Raw genomic sequence first — 15,195 nt, forward strand, 5'->3', positions numbered from 1 at the left:
AACTAGTGCTCCTTCCCCTGAGGCTGACCCAAGGCTCATGGAGGCGCTTCTCTGTCCCTCCTGCCTCACCCCATGCCAGACACGACTGCAGACCCCACACTCACTTGCCCTCGGAGCCATAGCTGTTCATGCTGTCCTCGATGGACTCGTGGCTGGCCTGGCGCAGTGTCCGGCTGGGCATCTCCACCGCCAGGCCCGTCTCCGTGCTCCTCTGGATGGCCCCCTTCAGCCTCCGGCTGTCCCCTTCTGGGCAGAGAGGCCAGGAGCAATGGGGAGAGAGACACGGGGTGGGAGGGGACAGAGAGACAAGTCCTCTGGTTAGCGTTTCAAAGGCTGGTGGCTGCCCAGTTTCGACATCCATCCATCAATCTCCTCCCACCACCAACCTTACCTGCACCCACCCTCCCTGGGGCAGCCCTGCCCTTTAGACCCACCCAACAAACAGCATCACATGAGTTCTCTAACCTGGCCGATCCATTTACATGTACTCTTTTTTTTTTTTTAAACTGAAGCATAGTTGATTTGCAATATTATGTTAGTTTCAAGTATACAGCAAAGTTATCCAGTTTTTTTTCAGATTATATTCTATTACAGGTTGTTACAAAATATTGAATATAATTCCCTACGCTATACAGTAAATCCTTGTTGCTTTCCTATTTTACATATAGTAGTTTGTATCTATTAGTCTCCCATGCCTAATTTGTCCCTCCCTCCCTCCCCTCTTTGGTAACCATAAGTTTGTTTTCTGTGTCTGTGAGTCTGTTCTGTTTTGCATATAGATTCATTTGTACTATTTCTAGATTCCACGTGTAAGTGATGTTATACAGTATTTGTCTTTCTCTTACTTCACTAAGTATAATACTCTCTAAGTCCACCCAACATGTACTTCTTGAATTCATTTCTTCCCGCAATCTTCTCCAAATCATCTCCCTCCTCTTCTTCAGCTACTATTTATTGAGCACCTACTATGTGTCATATTCTCTGTCAAGGGCTTTACATCGATTTAGACCAGGGTTTCTTCACCTCAGCACAACCAGCAATTTGGATGGGTTATCGCTTTGCGGCCAGGCGCTGTCCTGTGCACCGCGGAGGACCTAACAGTGTCCCTGGCATCTACCCACTTGATGTTAGTAGCACCCTCCCATCCAGGCCAGGCATGGCAATCAAAACTGTCTCCAGACGCTGCCAAATATTCCCTGCAGAGAGGGGGCCAAAAATCAGCCCTGACTGAGGGCCACCAACTTAGACCACTGGCTCTGAAACCTGCCTGCCCAGGTTTCTCTTGGATCTCTTACTGGCAGTGAGACTTTGGGCAAATTACTAGCCTCTCTGTGCCTCCATTTCCTCAACTGTAAAACAGGAGAACAGGGTTATTATGAGGACAATAGCCCTCTGCCCTTCTATTCCCTCCCTTCCCTCCCTCTGAACATCCTTTCCCTCGTTGGCAGCTCACTCCTTTGCTCCCACTCTGTGATCAAACATCATCTCATCCAAGCTCTCCTGGACCATCTCTTGGCCCCTCCCACCCATCACCCTACTTTGGCTTTCTTGCTGACACTTACCACCCCCAACATGTTGTACACTGTTGGGTTATTGATGCAGAAAGTAAATTCCCTGAAGACAACGAGCTTCATTGTGTTGACTGTTGAAGCCCCAGGGGTGAGAACAGTCTAGCCACTGTAGGTGCTCAGTTAATAACTGCTGGATGAATGGATGTCTGCCCTGAAGGCAGTCTTAATCCTCAGCCACCCGGGAGGCAGCTGAGCCTGCTCTCCCTGCTTTAGCACCCAGGACATGAGGTTAAGGGATCTGTCTGCACTGCAGAGCCAGAAGGCCGGAGGGATCTGACTGCAGGACAGTCTCTTTACTCCATGCTCTACAGCTGGTGATCAAGGCAAGCTTCACATCTCCCATCACTGCTGGAAGGACTGTGGGTTTCCTAGGGGTGGAGGCAGATCTTTAGTGGAAACTTCCCCATGTCCCCACAGAGTCTGGGATGAGCTGGTAACCTCAGGGCCTTCACCAGTGCTTGCTGACTGACCCACTAGGGGAGAGTATGGCCTCCCAAACCCCATCACCCTGCTCAGCAAGAAGACAGGGAGCTGGGTCTCAGTGCCGGGAAACAGGATGAGGCCAGGACACCTCCTGCTAGCCTCTCCTGGCTGGCCTCCCTCCTCCTAACTCAACAATGGTGTCTCCTTCCTCCCTGACTTGCAGGCAGGCAGACAGACATGCTTCCATGATAGTAAATCCCTTCCTATGTCTCTGACCACTGCCCCCATCCCTATACATTAGGCCCTCACTATCCAGTCCTTGGGTTCTTTCTCGCTCTCTAGAGCCTCCCCCTTGCTGATTTCATTCCCTTGCCACAACATGAGAACCACCCTAAGCAAATAAATCCTATGCCTCAATCTGTAGCTTTTAATTCCATAAAGAGCAATTTTTTCAACTGCATTCTAGACATCACCACCTGGATGACGAGGAGGCTGCTTGAATGTAACCTGGCCAAAACTAACCCCATCCCTGGTCCCACTTCCCTCTACTTCTTCTGACCTATGTTTCCAATTTTCCCAGACATTTAGACTCAGAACCCTCAAGGACCACTCTGACTTTTCCCCCTCTCTCATCAGATGCCAGGTCATAAAAAGTCTTTGCCCTTAATATCTCTTATCTCTCTCCTTTTCTCTCCATTTTCACAGTCAACCACCCTAATTGCTCCAAGTCTAAACTATTTTAACAGCCTCCTAACTGGTCTCCCTGCTTCCAACCCAATCATCCTGCAAGTCATTAACAGCTTAGCTATCTTAACATACCACTTCAGACCAAGATATTCCATTCCTAGTAATTGATAAATTCACAGTCAGAAAAGTACACAAAGCTATGCATGAAAAGTTTCCCCCACGTATCACTTACACCAATGAAATGCTGGAATTAACTGTCTGTCAATAGGAGATAAGTTTACTAAATGGTACATTCCCACAATAAAATACTGTGCAGGTGTTAGAAAGAATCATCTAGACCCACATCTACAGTGACATAGAAAGACTGCCTCAACATACTGTGAAGTTAAAAAAGCATTTTGCAGGACAGTATGTAAAACATAAGACCATTTTTGTAAAGCTATAGATAGTGTAGCTTCATCTTTCTCTTTATGCAAAGGCACAGAAAAATCAGGGAGGATGTGAACCAAACTGTAAATGCAGAATAACTGAAGGGAGAGAGACTGTTAGAGGAGATGTGTGGCAGATTATTTTTTGTAACTTTTACATCTAAGGATAAGATATATACAGAGAAGTGCACAAACCATTAGTATATAGCCTGATTAGTTTTCACAAAGTAAACACATCCATGGAACCAGCAGCCAGATGAAGAACTGGAGCATTACCAGGATCCCCAGAGCCCACTTGTGCCCAGTCTCCAGGCTCTATCTCATGCCACAAGGGTTGCCACTATCCTGATCTCAAACATTAGATATTAGTTTTGCCTGTTTTTAAACTTTATATAAAGAGCAAGGCCTTTTGGGGGGGAGGGGCTGGCTTGTTCTGCTCAGTGTTATGTTGACTCTATGAGATCCATCCATATTGTTCTGTGTAGTTGTAGACTGCTTGTTATCATTGCTATATAGTATTCCACTGTAAGAATCTACCTATCCACTGTACTGTTGATGGGAGCTTCATTTTTTTCCCAGTTTGGGGCTATTAGTAATAATACTGCTAATGATTACTTCAGTGCATGGCCTTTGGTGAACATTTGCACCTGTGTCTCTCATTAATATACCTAAGGGTGGAAATGCTGGGTCACAGGGCAGGCATCTGTTCAGTTTTAGCAGATGCTGCCAAATGATTTTCCAAAATAGTTGTGCCAGTTTACAGTCCAATCAGCTCATACTTCTCTTTTGTATGCTGCCGCATCTTTTGAAAGTTTTATAGTTAAACATATTAATTCTAGAATGTAAATGAAGGTAAAATATAAGTTTATAAATAAATCACAACTTTAACCATGCCATGATCCTACTTAAAACCTTAAAATGGCTCCCCACTGCCTGTCAAATGAGGTACCACCTTCATACCCAGGCATTCAAGACTTTCCATTATCTGATTCCCTCCCCACCTGCTCCTGGTTCCCCTCTCAGTCTCCACACCCCAGCCCAGCCGGGCACCTCTTTGCTCCATGCACATCCTCAATAACTTCCTCATGCACATTTTCTCTTCTTTACCTTCCTGCTTTTGTAATCTTCTCTATCAAAATTCTAACCATCCTTCAGAGTTAAGCTTTAAATAACAGTTTATCAAGAACTCACCAAACCCTTAGGGCTGTTGTGAGGATTAAATATAATAAGGTAATGTAATAATATAATAACATTTAATCCTCAGGATATCCTAAATTGGCTGTGGCACACAGTAAGCACTCAGTAAAGGTGGCTATTATGAATATTATTATGTCATTGTGCCAGATGCTATGCCAAGTGTTTTACACAGGCATCTTCTCATTTAATTCTCACAGTAAGTTGTGAGTGTGATAGCTACTATCCCATTTTATAGGGTAAGAAAATGAGGATAAAGAGGGTTAAGTAACTTTCCCAAGGATACACATGGCTACCAATGACAGGGCTGGAATCCAAGCCCGTATCTTTCTGACTCCAATAACCATGTTTCTAATGAACCACTAAACTAAACTCACTATGCTCTACCACAGAATTCAAGTGCCATGTCTTCTACAAACCCTTCTCTGATCAGACTTCTTGAGTCCCAGGGACACTTTATCTTCACTTCTATTGATGGTGGTGTGGTTGGGGGTGTGGGTTCTTTGGTCAACTTATTTGATGTCTGTGTCGACCCTGTAAGCTCATTCCGCCTTCATTTCCGTTCAGTACCACGGACAGCACTTGGCATTGCCCATCCCACTAACAGTGTGTTTAATTGAATTGCTTTTATTTTTAGAATGTGTCCTCAAGAAAAGTGCAGATTCTCCAGTAAAGAAAACAAGTAAGCCTCATCTTGTGGTCTATAACCGAATATGAATGTGTTTAATGTACCTTCTCCCAAAAGCAAGTGTTCACAAAGGAACTAACTGGATGATAAAATGATGATAATGATAAATTATCAGATGCCATTCTTTTTAGCATTTACTGTGTACTAGACACTATCATATATATATACACACACATATATATGTTATATATATTAGATTATTATACAGATAATACATAAATTATAAATTAAATATATGAAAGTATATTTACATATTTATATATCTTTTATGTTTATGTATATATAAAATTCAGCCATAACTCTAAGAGTTGAGTATCATTATCCTAATTTTACAAAAAGGAACCAGGCTCAAAGCAGTTCAGTAACTTGTCCAAGGTTACGCCAGATGGGACACAGCTAGGTTTTAAACCCAGATCTTTGTGAAAACAGATCTTATACTCTTAATCATTAGATATCTCAGAAATGTACACATGGGAGGGAAAGCAAGGACAGGACATGACCATTCTGCATTTTGACATTTTATCCAAGATTCCAAGACTGCCTTTACAACTTTGTTTTCCAGACAAGGAGCCCAAAGTTGAGAGAGGTTATGTGACTTGCCCTAGGTCCCCAGGCTCTAAAATCCTGAAACATGCCACTGACCAGATGTAATCTCACCTCTGTGAGTGGCCCTCTCCAGATACATATCACAGCCTGTGAATCCCTCAAGACACAAGAGCTCTGGGTCAGCGGGTTATTTCAAACCAGCGTGATACTCTAGGGCTGACTGCTTTCCCTTCCCACAGCCACTGCCCTTCTTGTCCCTCCAAGATAAATACCGTGGAGGCTGCTGCCTCTTATTTCTCCATGGTCAGCCTCTCCCTGGCCTAACTATTCCCAATTATTTCAAGCCTCACATGTCTCCCCTACCCAGGTCTTAAAACTCATCTGAAAATCAAGAGCTAAGTTGATGTGCAGGTACTCAGGTCTCCACAGCCTTGATGCTGCCTATGGCTGTGTCTCCAAGGACAGGCCAAGGAAGCACAAAGCCTGAGTGAGAACCCTTCACCTTCAACCTCTTCTTTCTAGAGTTGTCAACGTCTGCCTTCCCTTAAAATTAGAGAAAATTCCATTTGGAGGGAACTTAGGGGTCATCCAAACCAATGCCTTCCTTGTGTAGAAGGACAACTGAGGTCCACAGAGGGACATGAGGCAATGACTACCTTGGCATTAGAATTCAGGTCTCCTAACTGCCAACTTCTTGGCTTCTTTTCATATAAAAGAGCCATTCACTACTATTTGTGGAGCATCTTCAAGAGGCAGCAAACCCTAGTGGTTAAAAGTATGACCTGTTCTGGGAAAAAAAAAAAAAAGGCATGGCCTGGGTTTTAAAGGTGGCCCAGTCACTTAATTTTATTAGTAGTGTGATCTGGAGCAAGTTATTTAGCCTCTCTGTGTCTCAGCTTCTTCCTCTTAAAAAAAAAAAAAAATGGAGAAATAGTATGTGCCTTACAGGACTTTTATGAGGATTAAATGAGGTAATATTTGTTGTTTTACAAAAAGTACTTAGAATAGGGCCTGGCACATAGTAAGTGCTATTTAGTACATGACATATAACTATTTGTTAATTAATTAAGTAAACTGTCTCCATGACTCCTTTTGGGGACACAAATTCAGGCCTGCTTTGCATCAACAAGGTCACAGCTCACACCCCTACCTATTCTTGCCTGGACTACTACAAGAGTCAATTAGCTTGGTGGCTCCCAAGCACTTGCTCGGAGGCCAGTGTAAGTCTGACAGTTTGGAATATGTTGGGAACTTAGTTAAAACACAGATTCCTTGGTTTTCTCTCCTGGAGATTCTGGTTCAGTAGGTCTAGGCTGGGGCCCATGAATCTGTAGTTTAGGAAATCCCCAAGTAACTCAAATGCTTGGTCAGGTGGTCAGCCTCTACCCTAATTGGTGTCTCCAACTGAGAAATGTCTTCTTCTACCAGTTCTCCACTCTGTGGCCTGCACAAACTTTCTAAAACACAATCCTGAACATGTCATCTCTTTGATTTAAAACATCCAATGGTACCCTGTTGCTTGCAGAATAAATTTCAACGGCCTTAACACACAGTGCCTTTCTGTACTGGTCCCAAGCTACATTTCCAGCCTCATTTTTTCTCCCTTTCCCCAGTGTGTGCTACATTCCGTTCACATTGAATAATTCCAAACATTCCATGTGACCAGCTCCCCCAAATGTCTTACCCATCAACCTGCATAGGAAATTCTAAGTATTCTCTTCTCCTCTAGAGAAAGGTGCTTTTAAAAACAACTGTTTGTTGAAGTATAATACACAAAAGTATACAATTACATAGTGTATAACTGGAAGTATACAGTTTGATGACTATTACAAAGTACACTCAACTATAGAACCAACACCCAGATCAAGAAACAGAACAATGTCCCCCAAGCCCCTCTTGAGTAAGTTACTTCCCCTCCAAGAGTAGCATTACCTTGGCTTCTAACAGCACAAGTTGGTTCTGCCTATTTTATACTTCTATATACATAGAATCATCTAGAATATATTCTTTACCATCTGACTTCTTTCACTCAACATTATGTTTGTGAGATTCACCCCTGTTGATTGTTTCACTGCAGTTCATTTATTCTCATGGCTTTATTGTCTTACATTGTGTGAATATACCAAAATTATTTTTATTCTTTCTATTATTGATGAGCATTTGGGTAGTGTCCAGTTCGAGGACATTACAAATAACTCGGCCAGATACATTCTTGTATATGTCTTTTGGTGACCATCTCTGTACATTTCTTCTGGGCACATACCTGGGAATGAAATTACTGGGTCAGAGAATATGCATTTGACATGCTCTTTAAAGGGGTTAAGCATGATGTGGACTAGAAAGCTTAATACATTAGATTATCCTTCAGCAGGAAGCAATGTTCTGAAGAAATGAGGCTCAGGACTGGAATATTTTGGGAAGGATAATGAGAAAACTGTCTATCTGGCTTAATTTATATTCCTCAAATGTATTATTTGTTAAGTGAATGTACAGAGGGCGGACAGCACCCAGGACAAGAGAGGGGGGAAGTGAAAAAGGCCTGGAACACAGTAGGCATTCAAAAACTGCTGGAGTTTATAATTAACCTCTTTAAGGGTCAGGGGTCAACAGCTCACTGATACCATCTCTCACTAAACTGTCATTATTTCATTGATTCTAAGACACATATTTTTCAACGTCTCTGAAATTAAGATATGAATGACAACCAACAGCATGTCAGAGTTAAATTCTAACATGTTTTTATCTCTCTTGGTGATACATAAAATAAAGTTGTGACTTGTAATTAGCCAGCCAGGCACATGGGTGAACTGTCCGTGGTGCTGACCAGGCACTGAGGCCTTGGCTTGACTAGGGCAAAGGTAGCAGCTCACAGGAAGGGGAGATCTCAGAACAATGTAACCCCATCCCCTACTTGTTTCTAAACCACAATTCCCTCCTATGGGCTTGTTGATGTCTCTAATTCCACCCTTCCATGTAAAGACAGAAACTCCCACTTACTGGGCTCAACCAGAGCCCATGATGTGTGCATACATTACTTCATCCAAGCCTCACAACCACTATCATCTCCATTTTCAGAAGAGAAAGCTGAATCAGAAAGGTTAGTAAACATGCCCAAGATAGCAAAGCTGTTAAATGGGAGCATGATCTTGGTTCAGTGAAGACCAGAGTATAATTTGCCCTTTAAATCACTTTTCACTGAGGGGTGGGATAGGGTGGGGTGGGGAGTGGGGGTAGGAAGGATCCTGCAGAACTTTTCCCAAGAAGATTTGAAGGGGAAAGAGGAAGAAATCATGAAGATGCAGAGGTGAAAGAGGTAGGAGGAAGGGAGGCAAAGGGGACATGATAGGATTTGAGAACACCAGACATGAAGAAGCTGAAGATTCTGAGAGGATCGACTAGGTAACGGATATAAATGTGCTTTGTGACTCTAAAGGGTTCTGCCCGTGGAATGAAATGTGATTGTCATGTATCCAGTGAAGTATATATTTATTAAGCTCATTTCCTATATCACGCTTTTCTTGGCCTTGGGGATTCTAATAAGACACACACTCCTTGTCTTTAAGGAACTTACAGTCAGTGAATGGGGAGAGGAGATGAAACAGATAATTAGCATTCATTCAACAAACTCTTACTAAGTGCCTATTCAGTGCCAGGGTCTGCGCTGGAGATTCCTAATACAGATGAATTAAACCCAGACCTGGTTGAAACTCCCAGTTTACTGGGAGACAGCCAAGTAAAGGGACAATTTTAACACAAGGTGTTATAATTACAACATAGTACATAGTTCAAGGGCAGAAATATACACAGTATTATGAGAGCAGGGGAGAAGAGTAATTAATACAGCACTGCAAGTAGAGGCAGTGGCTGGGTTGTAAGAAGAATTATTTCAATGCTGAATTATACTTGACTGCAAATAAAATCATAAGATTTTATTGTAGATGAAGTGCTACCTTTTGAGAGACTACAACCAAAAGCTATACCGACAAGTGGAAAACATGTATGGAGAAGGCGAAAATGTGGAACCAAAATGTAAACTGAAGACAAACAGTTCTGAATGCAGAGTAAATGCATTTTGGGGAGGCAGAGGTCCTACACTGAACAGGGATGGCCAGGGAGTCATTCACTCTATTCCAGCTCCCAGTCTACTGAGAGTGTGGGAAGACTTTTTGGAGAAGAAGCATCTCAGCAATCATTGAAAGGAAGATAATTTACATTCCCCACAGGTTTCCCCAGGAAGCCATTCCTTCGGACAAGCTGAGTAAGCTTTGGGAAATGTTGAGTTGTGGGCAAAAGGTAGAGTCGATGGTCCCATCTGGCACTGGGAAGCCTCACAATCCACACAGCTTTCAAGGCTTCCAGGATCTGCCCCAAACCTATACTACAAGTCTGACATCATGCACATACCAGGTGTTCGATCCACACTGGATTACTCATCGTTCACCAAACAGCCCACATACTTCCGTCTTCTTAAGAGCACTGGCTCTGGAGCCTGAATAACTGAGTCTGGGACTGGAAACGTTACTCTGCCACTTTCTGAGTAAACTAAAGAATGTTACTGAACATCTCGGAGCCTTAGTTTCCTTATAAAATAGAAACAGTAATAGAACCCACCTTACACTGTCATAAGGATTAAACATACTGATCAGCTCTCGCCAGGTTGTGCTGCAGTAATAAGTGACCCCCAAATCACAGTGGCTTATAGAACCATGATTTAGTTCTTGCTCATATTACAAATCCCTTGTGAGTTAGCTATGGTTCTGTCTCATGAATCTTTTTTGGAATCCAGGATGAAGGAGCAAGCCCTATCTGGGACATGCTATTTTCATGGTAGAGGGAAAATACAAATGATGGAACCATGAGATAATTCTTCTAGTTACTGCACTTTTCTCTGTGTATACTTCAAAAAATGTTTTAAATATACAAAAGAAAAGATTAAAGATATGCCTCCCAGTAATGTGAAAAGGCCAAAGGCATAGGGGAGGTCAGAAAGCCCTTTCCCTGGGCACACACATTGGAAAGAGAACTCATCGAGCTACCAAATGATTTGCTGTAACAAGGCAGCACATAAGCCTATTATAGCACAAGTCCACATTAATTGTGAAATAAATCTTCTCATGTCCCTCGTGGGGCTGAAGGACACAGCATATGTACAGTGACTGTCATGATAAGATAAAAGCACTCAGTAAATTATAGCCACTATTATCAATAATACTCTGAGTCAGACAGTAGCATCTCCAATTCCCAAAAATTCTCAGAAAACTGAGCCTCTGAGAACTGAAGCAGTTTACCCAAAGTCCCATAGCAAGTGAGTGGTGGACAGACAATGCAAAACAAACCTACACCATCCACACAAGGAGTTGAACACAAATGTTCACAGCAGCATTATTCACAATAATCAAAAGGTGGAAACTACCCAAACGTCCATCAACTGATGATTACATAAACCCAATGTAGTAGTATATCTATCTATTGGAATATTATTTAGCTGTAAAAAGGAATGAACTACTGATAAATGCCACAACAGAGATAAGCCTTGAAAATGTGCAAAATGAAAGAAGCCAGTCATGAAACACCACATAGTCCATTTATCTGACTATTTACATGAAATATCCAGAATAGGCAAATCCATGGAGATAGAAACAGATTCGTGGTTGCTAGAGGGCTGGGGTGAGGGGGTACTGAAGCATGATGACTAATGGGTCCAGGTTTCTTTTGGGGGTGATGAAAATGTTCTACAGTTGATTGTGGTGATGACTGCATAACTCTGTGAATATACACTTCAAGTAGGTGAAATGTATGGTATGAGAATTATCTCATAAAGCTGTGTGTGTGTGTGTTTGTGTGTGTGTGTTATTTCCCAGGCCCTGCTATTAACCCCTATTCTACACTGACCCCCAGAGGGTCAAAGAACCAGTAGTGTCGGGATGGGTAAGGCTTCTTCAGGTCAGCAGTGGCCTCTGCAGGGGTGGCAGATGGCTCCAGCTGAGCAAGTGGCCAGCACACAAAGCCTGTTGGGAAGGCCTAGGCTGTGCGGTTTGGACACCAGGTGTGCCATCTTCAAAGCACACATGTGCACTGGGATCCCCACAATGACGCACGGATAAAACATGCAGGGGTCACACGGTGGACAGGGGTTGAATTCCTTACTGACGGCCTCACCAGAGCAAACCTTTCTCTGCCCTAGGTTCCCCACTATCCCCTTCCTCAGCCTACATATGGTCAGCTTCCTTCAGAGCCTATCAGACCCAGAAGAACTAGCCAGGATCACTTGAGACCATGGTACCAGCTGGAATCATCTGGCACTAGTATTCATCGGAGCAAACCCATCTTAGATTAGTGGCTCTTAGCACCAGAGGCTTCTGACAATGCTGGCCTCAAGCAGCACACCCCCTTTTGCTCCCACTCAACTCATCCAAATCCCATGACTGCTTAATAGCCAGTCCCTCTCTGCACCATTCCACAGGATAGCAGCTAACCTGGTGCCCTCCTAAGGCTTTCCAGGTGAGAACCTCCCCACACACCTGCTTAATGCATACTTGTTGGACGGAAGTTCGACCTTTCATTTTCAAACAGTTTAAGCAAATTCCTCCCTTGATTTGGCCTTAGCAGAGCTGCAGAGCAGCTGGGCCCCATCTTGCCTAAAGGACTTAGGTTTCTTTCTATTCTCTCAAATGAGAGCAAGGACCACGGCCGTCTTGTAGGCTGGCAAGGGTGCCTGGCACTCAGCAGGTACTCCATACACTTTCAGGTGGACCAAAGGCTACACTTCCAAATTTCAGCCCTGTGCTTCCCCAACTTTAGTGGGCAAATGAATCAACTGGGGGTCTTGTTAAAAATGCAGATTCTGATTCAGTAGATCCCAGGGAGGCTGGGGTTTCTGCGTTTCTAATGACTCTTAGGTGAGGCTGATGCTGCTAGTCTGTGGCTCACACTTTGAGTAGCAAGACATTAGTCTGTCGATTCCACTCACTCTTTTCTGATTTCTTTGCCTTTCCTGGTTGTGCAAGGATCTCCTTGAGAAGCCGATGAAAGTTATTCTCACTTTCCTTAGAAAAGTACCTGTCAGCACATACACACAGTATGTGGCATAAAATTTTAAAGCTTGCAGTCTGTGGGTTAAAAACCCTTCTTTTGGACAGACGAACCTCAGTTCTCAAGGGAAAGAGGATGCAGTAGGGGACAGAGGGGGAAAAAAGTCTCAGCAGAGTTAGGACTCCTGGGTCTGGTCCTAGCTCTACTATGTGTCTCCTGTGTAATATCAGACAAGTTTCTGCCCTTCTCTGAGCTTCAGTTTCCCCACTATGAGGGAACTGGACTAGATTACGATGACAGATAGGTTTTCTCTTTTTTGCCAACTCTGGTAGCTGTTGCCTAAAATATCCCATGTTAAGAATTCTTAGACTGTGTCTGGATTTGGCAGAAAAGGGTGCCATGATTGATTGGTTATGGCTGCCAGGGTCCCAGGAAAGAGGGGGGAGGGGGCTTTAATTGATTGGTGATATCTGCCAAGGTCCCAGGCCTGGAGGGCCATGGGCTTCCTGCCAAGTATCCAGCCTACTCTGGAGAGCCCTTCCAGCTGTGATATTCCATAATTCATTTAGAGTCATCTTAGATTGGGGAAAGTGAGGTCTGGGCTTGTCCTCAAGGGGGCAGGAAGGGGTAATTCTTTAAGCCGCTGGCTTCTCAAACCTGTCTCCCTGCAGCCCCCTTTGAGACAAGGTAGAAGAATCCTTGCTTCACGGCAGAGAAGGACAGCGTGTCCTTGCGCTCCCATCCTTGGTTATTTTTAACTCCAAGGACAGAGGCGCAGGCAGAGGCTGAAATATAGAAGGGCTGTGGCAGGCCACCCAGCCTCTCGGGGAAGGGAAGCCACCACCCTCCCATCATCACCAAGCTGCTCCATCGTTGGTCAAGTGAGAGTCAAGGCAAGCTGCCAAGGGACAGGGGAAGTTTCCCTTCCTCCCATGTGAATTCTTGCACGCTTCTGCCCTTCCTTGCCTTGGTACAACCACAGACTTCCTGCCAGTCCCTATCCCATCACACCCTGGATCTGCTCATTCATGCATCCAGCCCACATGTATTTGCCAGGTCTTGTACTAGTGCTGAGGACACAGCATCAAGCAAGATCCTTGTTCACAAAGCCCTTCTGGTCTAGGGTGGAAGACGGACCACAAATAGGACAGCGGAACATTCAGTAGTTACAACTGCGGTGCTTGGAAGAGAACATCACTGTGGTCACCCCACCCCCTCCCTCCAGGCCTGTGAATTCTTCCTCAAGAGCTGAGATAGTCTTCATCTTTCTACCCCTAGAACCAAAGACTTAATCTGGCACAAAGGAGGGTCCACACAGGGAATATTTACTGATTGAACATACTCCATAGAAGACATTATCTGGAGTTTGAGGATCCTGCGGGAGTCTATCTCAGACTAAATGAGATCCATTCACTCATTCATTCACTCACTTGCCAAGCATTTTTCTGAGCACCTTCTATATGTCAAGTACTGTTCTAGGCACTGGAGCTAAAGCAGGGAACAAAATAAGGGAAACCATCTGTCCTCCTGAAGCTCTGATCCAGGAGTTGCAAGCAAACATCAAAGCACACAAATATGTGAGGACACAGTGGGTGTTAGAAGGTGATGAGTGGAGGGATGGGGGTTTCGGTTTTAGATGGAGGTCAGGGAGGCCTCACTATGATACATGAAGGAGGTAAAGAAATGAGCCACATGGATATCTGGGGGGAGAGTGCTCCCAACACAGAGGACACAGACATACAGACTGCTCTCCCAGGTTGGGTCTTCAGCCTGAGTGCAGTCTGGGTCTTCAGACCTGCCCTGGCAGCTGAGGGTGATGCCCACACATTGTCCACTGTCCGCAGACCCCACTCCACCCTGAGTCACTGCCTGGTCCCCACAGCATGGAGTCCCCGAGTCCGGGTCACACTGGGTTTGTTAGGTCTAAGGCTTGCCCTGGCTAGCTTCAGAATGCCCCTTGCTTTCAGCCTCCTTCCTGTCCCAGGAAAGGGAGCAGGCATTTCAGCCGCTGAGTTCTCTTTTCCAGGAACTGGCTGTTCAGCTGAATCTCCCTCTACTGGTTGGAAAGCCCTGTTCCCAGTAGAGAAACTGCAGACATCAATAAGGCAGTAAGAAATGCTGTAGCTAGTAGACAGTCCCTGTAATCAGACATATAGACAGGTTCGTTGCTGGACAAGGTGGGTCCCAAGCCAATGGCTCTCATGTTTTTTATTCTGTACAAGTTTTTACTCTGTTGACTTAAGCTTCCCTCTTACAAGCTTTTCTGAGCTTGCTCTCTCCCTTGCATAACTTCAGCTGCCCTATTCCTATCTCTCCTTCCATCCACTTCTTTGATCAGGCAAATCCAACTTCCAGTAGCCTCTGACAGGGGAAGAACCCTGGGCTGAGAGTCAAGAGACCAAGCTCTAGACCAGTGCTGTCTGATAGAAATTTCTGCAATGGAATGCTCTGTATCTGCACTGTCCAAAATGGTAGGCACTAGCCACATGCAGCTGTTCAGCACTTTAACTGTGGTTAGTGCAACTGTGGAACCAAATTCTTAATTTTAAAAACTGTAATTAATTTAAGTGGTCACATGTGGCTCATGGCTGTTTTAATGGGCGATACAGCTCCAGATCCAGCTCTG

The 15,195-nt window shown here is 44.3% G+C and overlaps 1 protein-coding gene across 4 annotated transcripts in view; it reads right to left on the minus strand.

Annotated features, from left to right (window-relative positions):
* The window catches only part of RIMS4 (regulating synaptic membrane exocytosis 4), a 55,879-nt gene that overhangs the window by 20,686 nt on the left and 19,998 nt on the right, over positions 1 to 15,195 (minus strand). For 2 of the 4 annotated variants that reach the window (XM_032461220.1, XM_032461221.1), the window contains exon 2: positions 105 to 243. In XM_032461220.1, coding sequence (XP_032317111.1) covers positions 105 to 243 — 139 coding nt within the window. Of the gene's footprint in view, positions 1 to 104; positions 426 to 15,195 lie in introns of those variants that run through there. The other 2 variants (XM_032461219.1, XM_032461222.1) reach the window with 2 other exon arrangements.

This window comes from Camelus ferus, chromosome 19 (genome assembly GCF_009834535.1).
Source record: "Camelus ferus isolate YT-003-E chromosome 19, BCGSAC_Cfer_1.0, whole genome shotgun sequence".
NCBI classification, from domain to species: Eukaryota; Metazoa; Chordata; class Mammalia; order Artiodactyla; family Camelidae; genus Camelus; species Camelus ferus.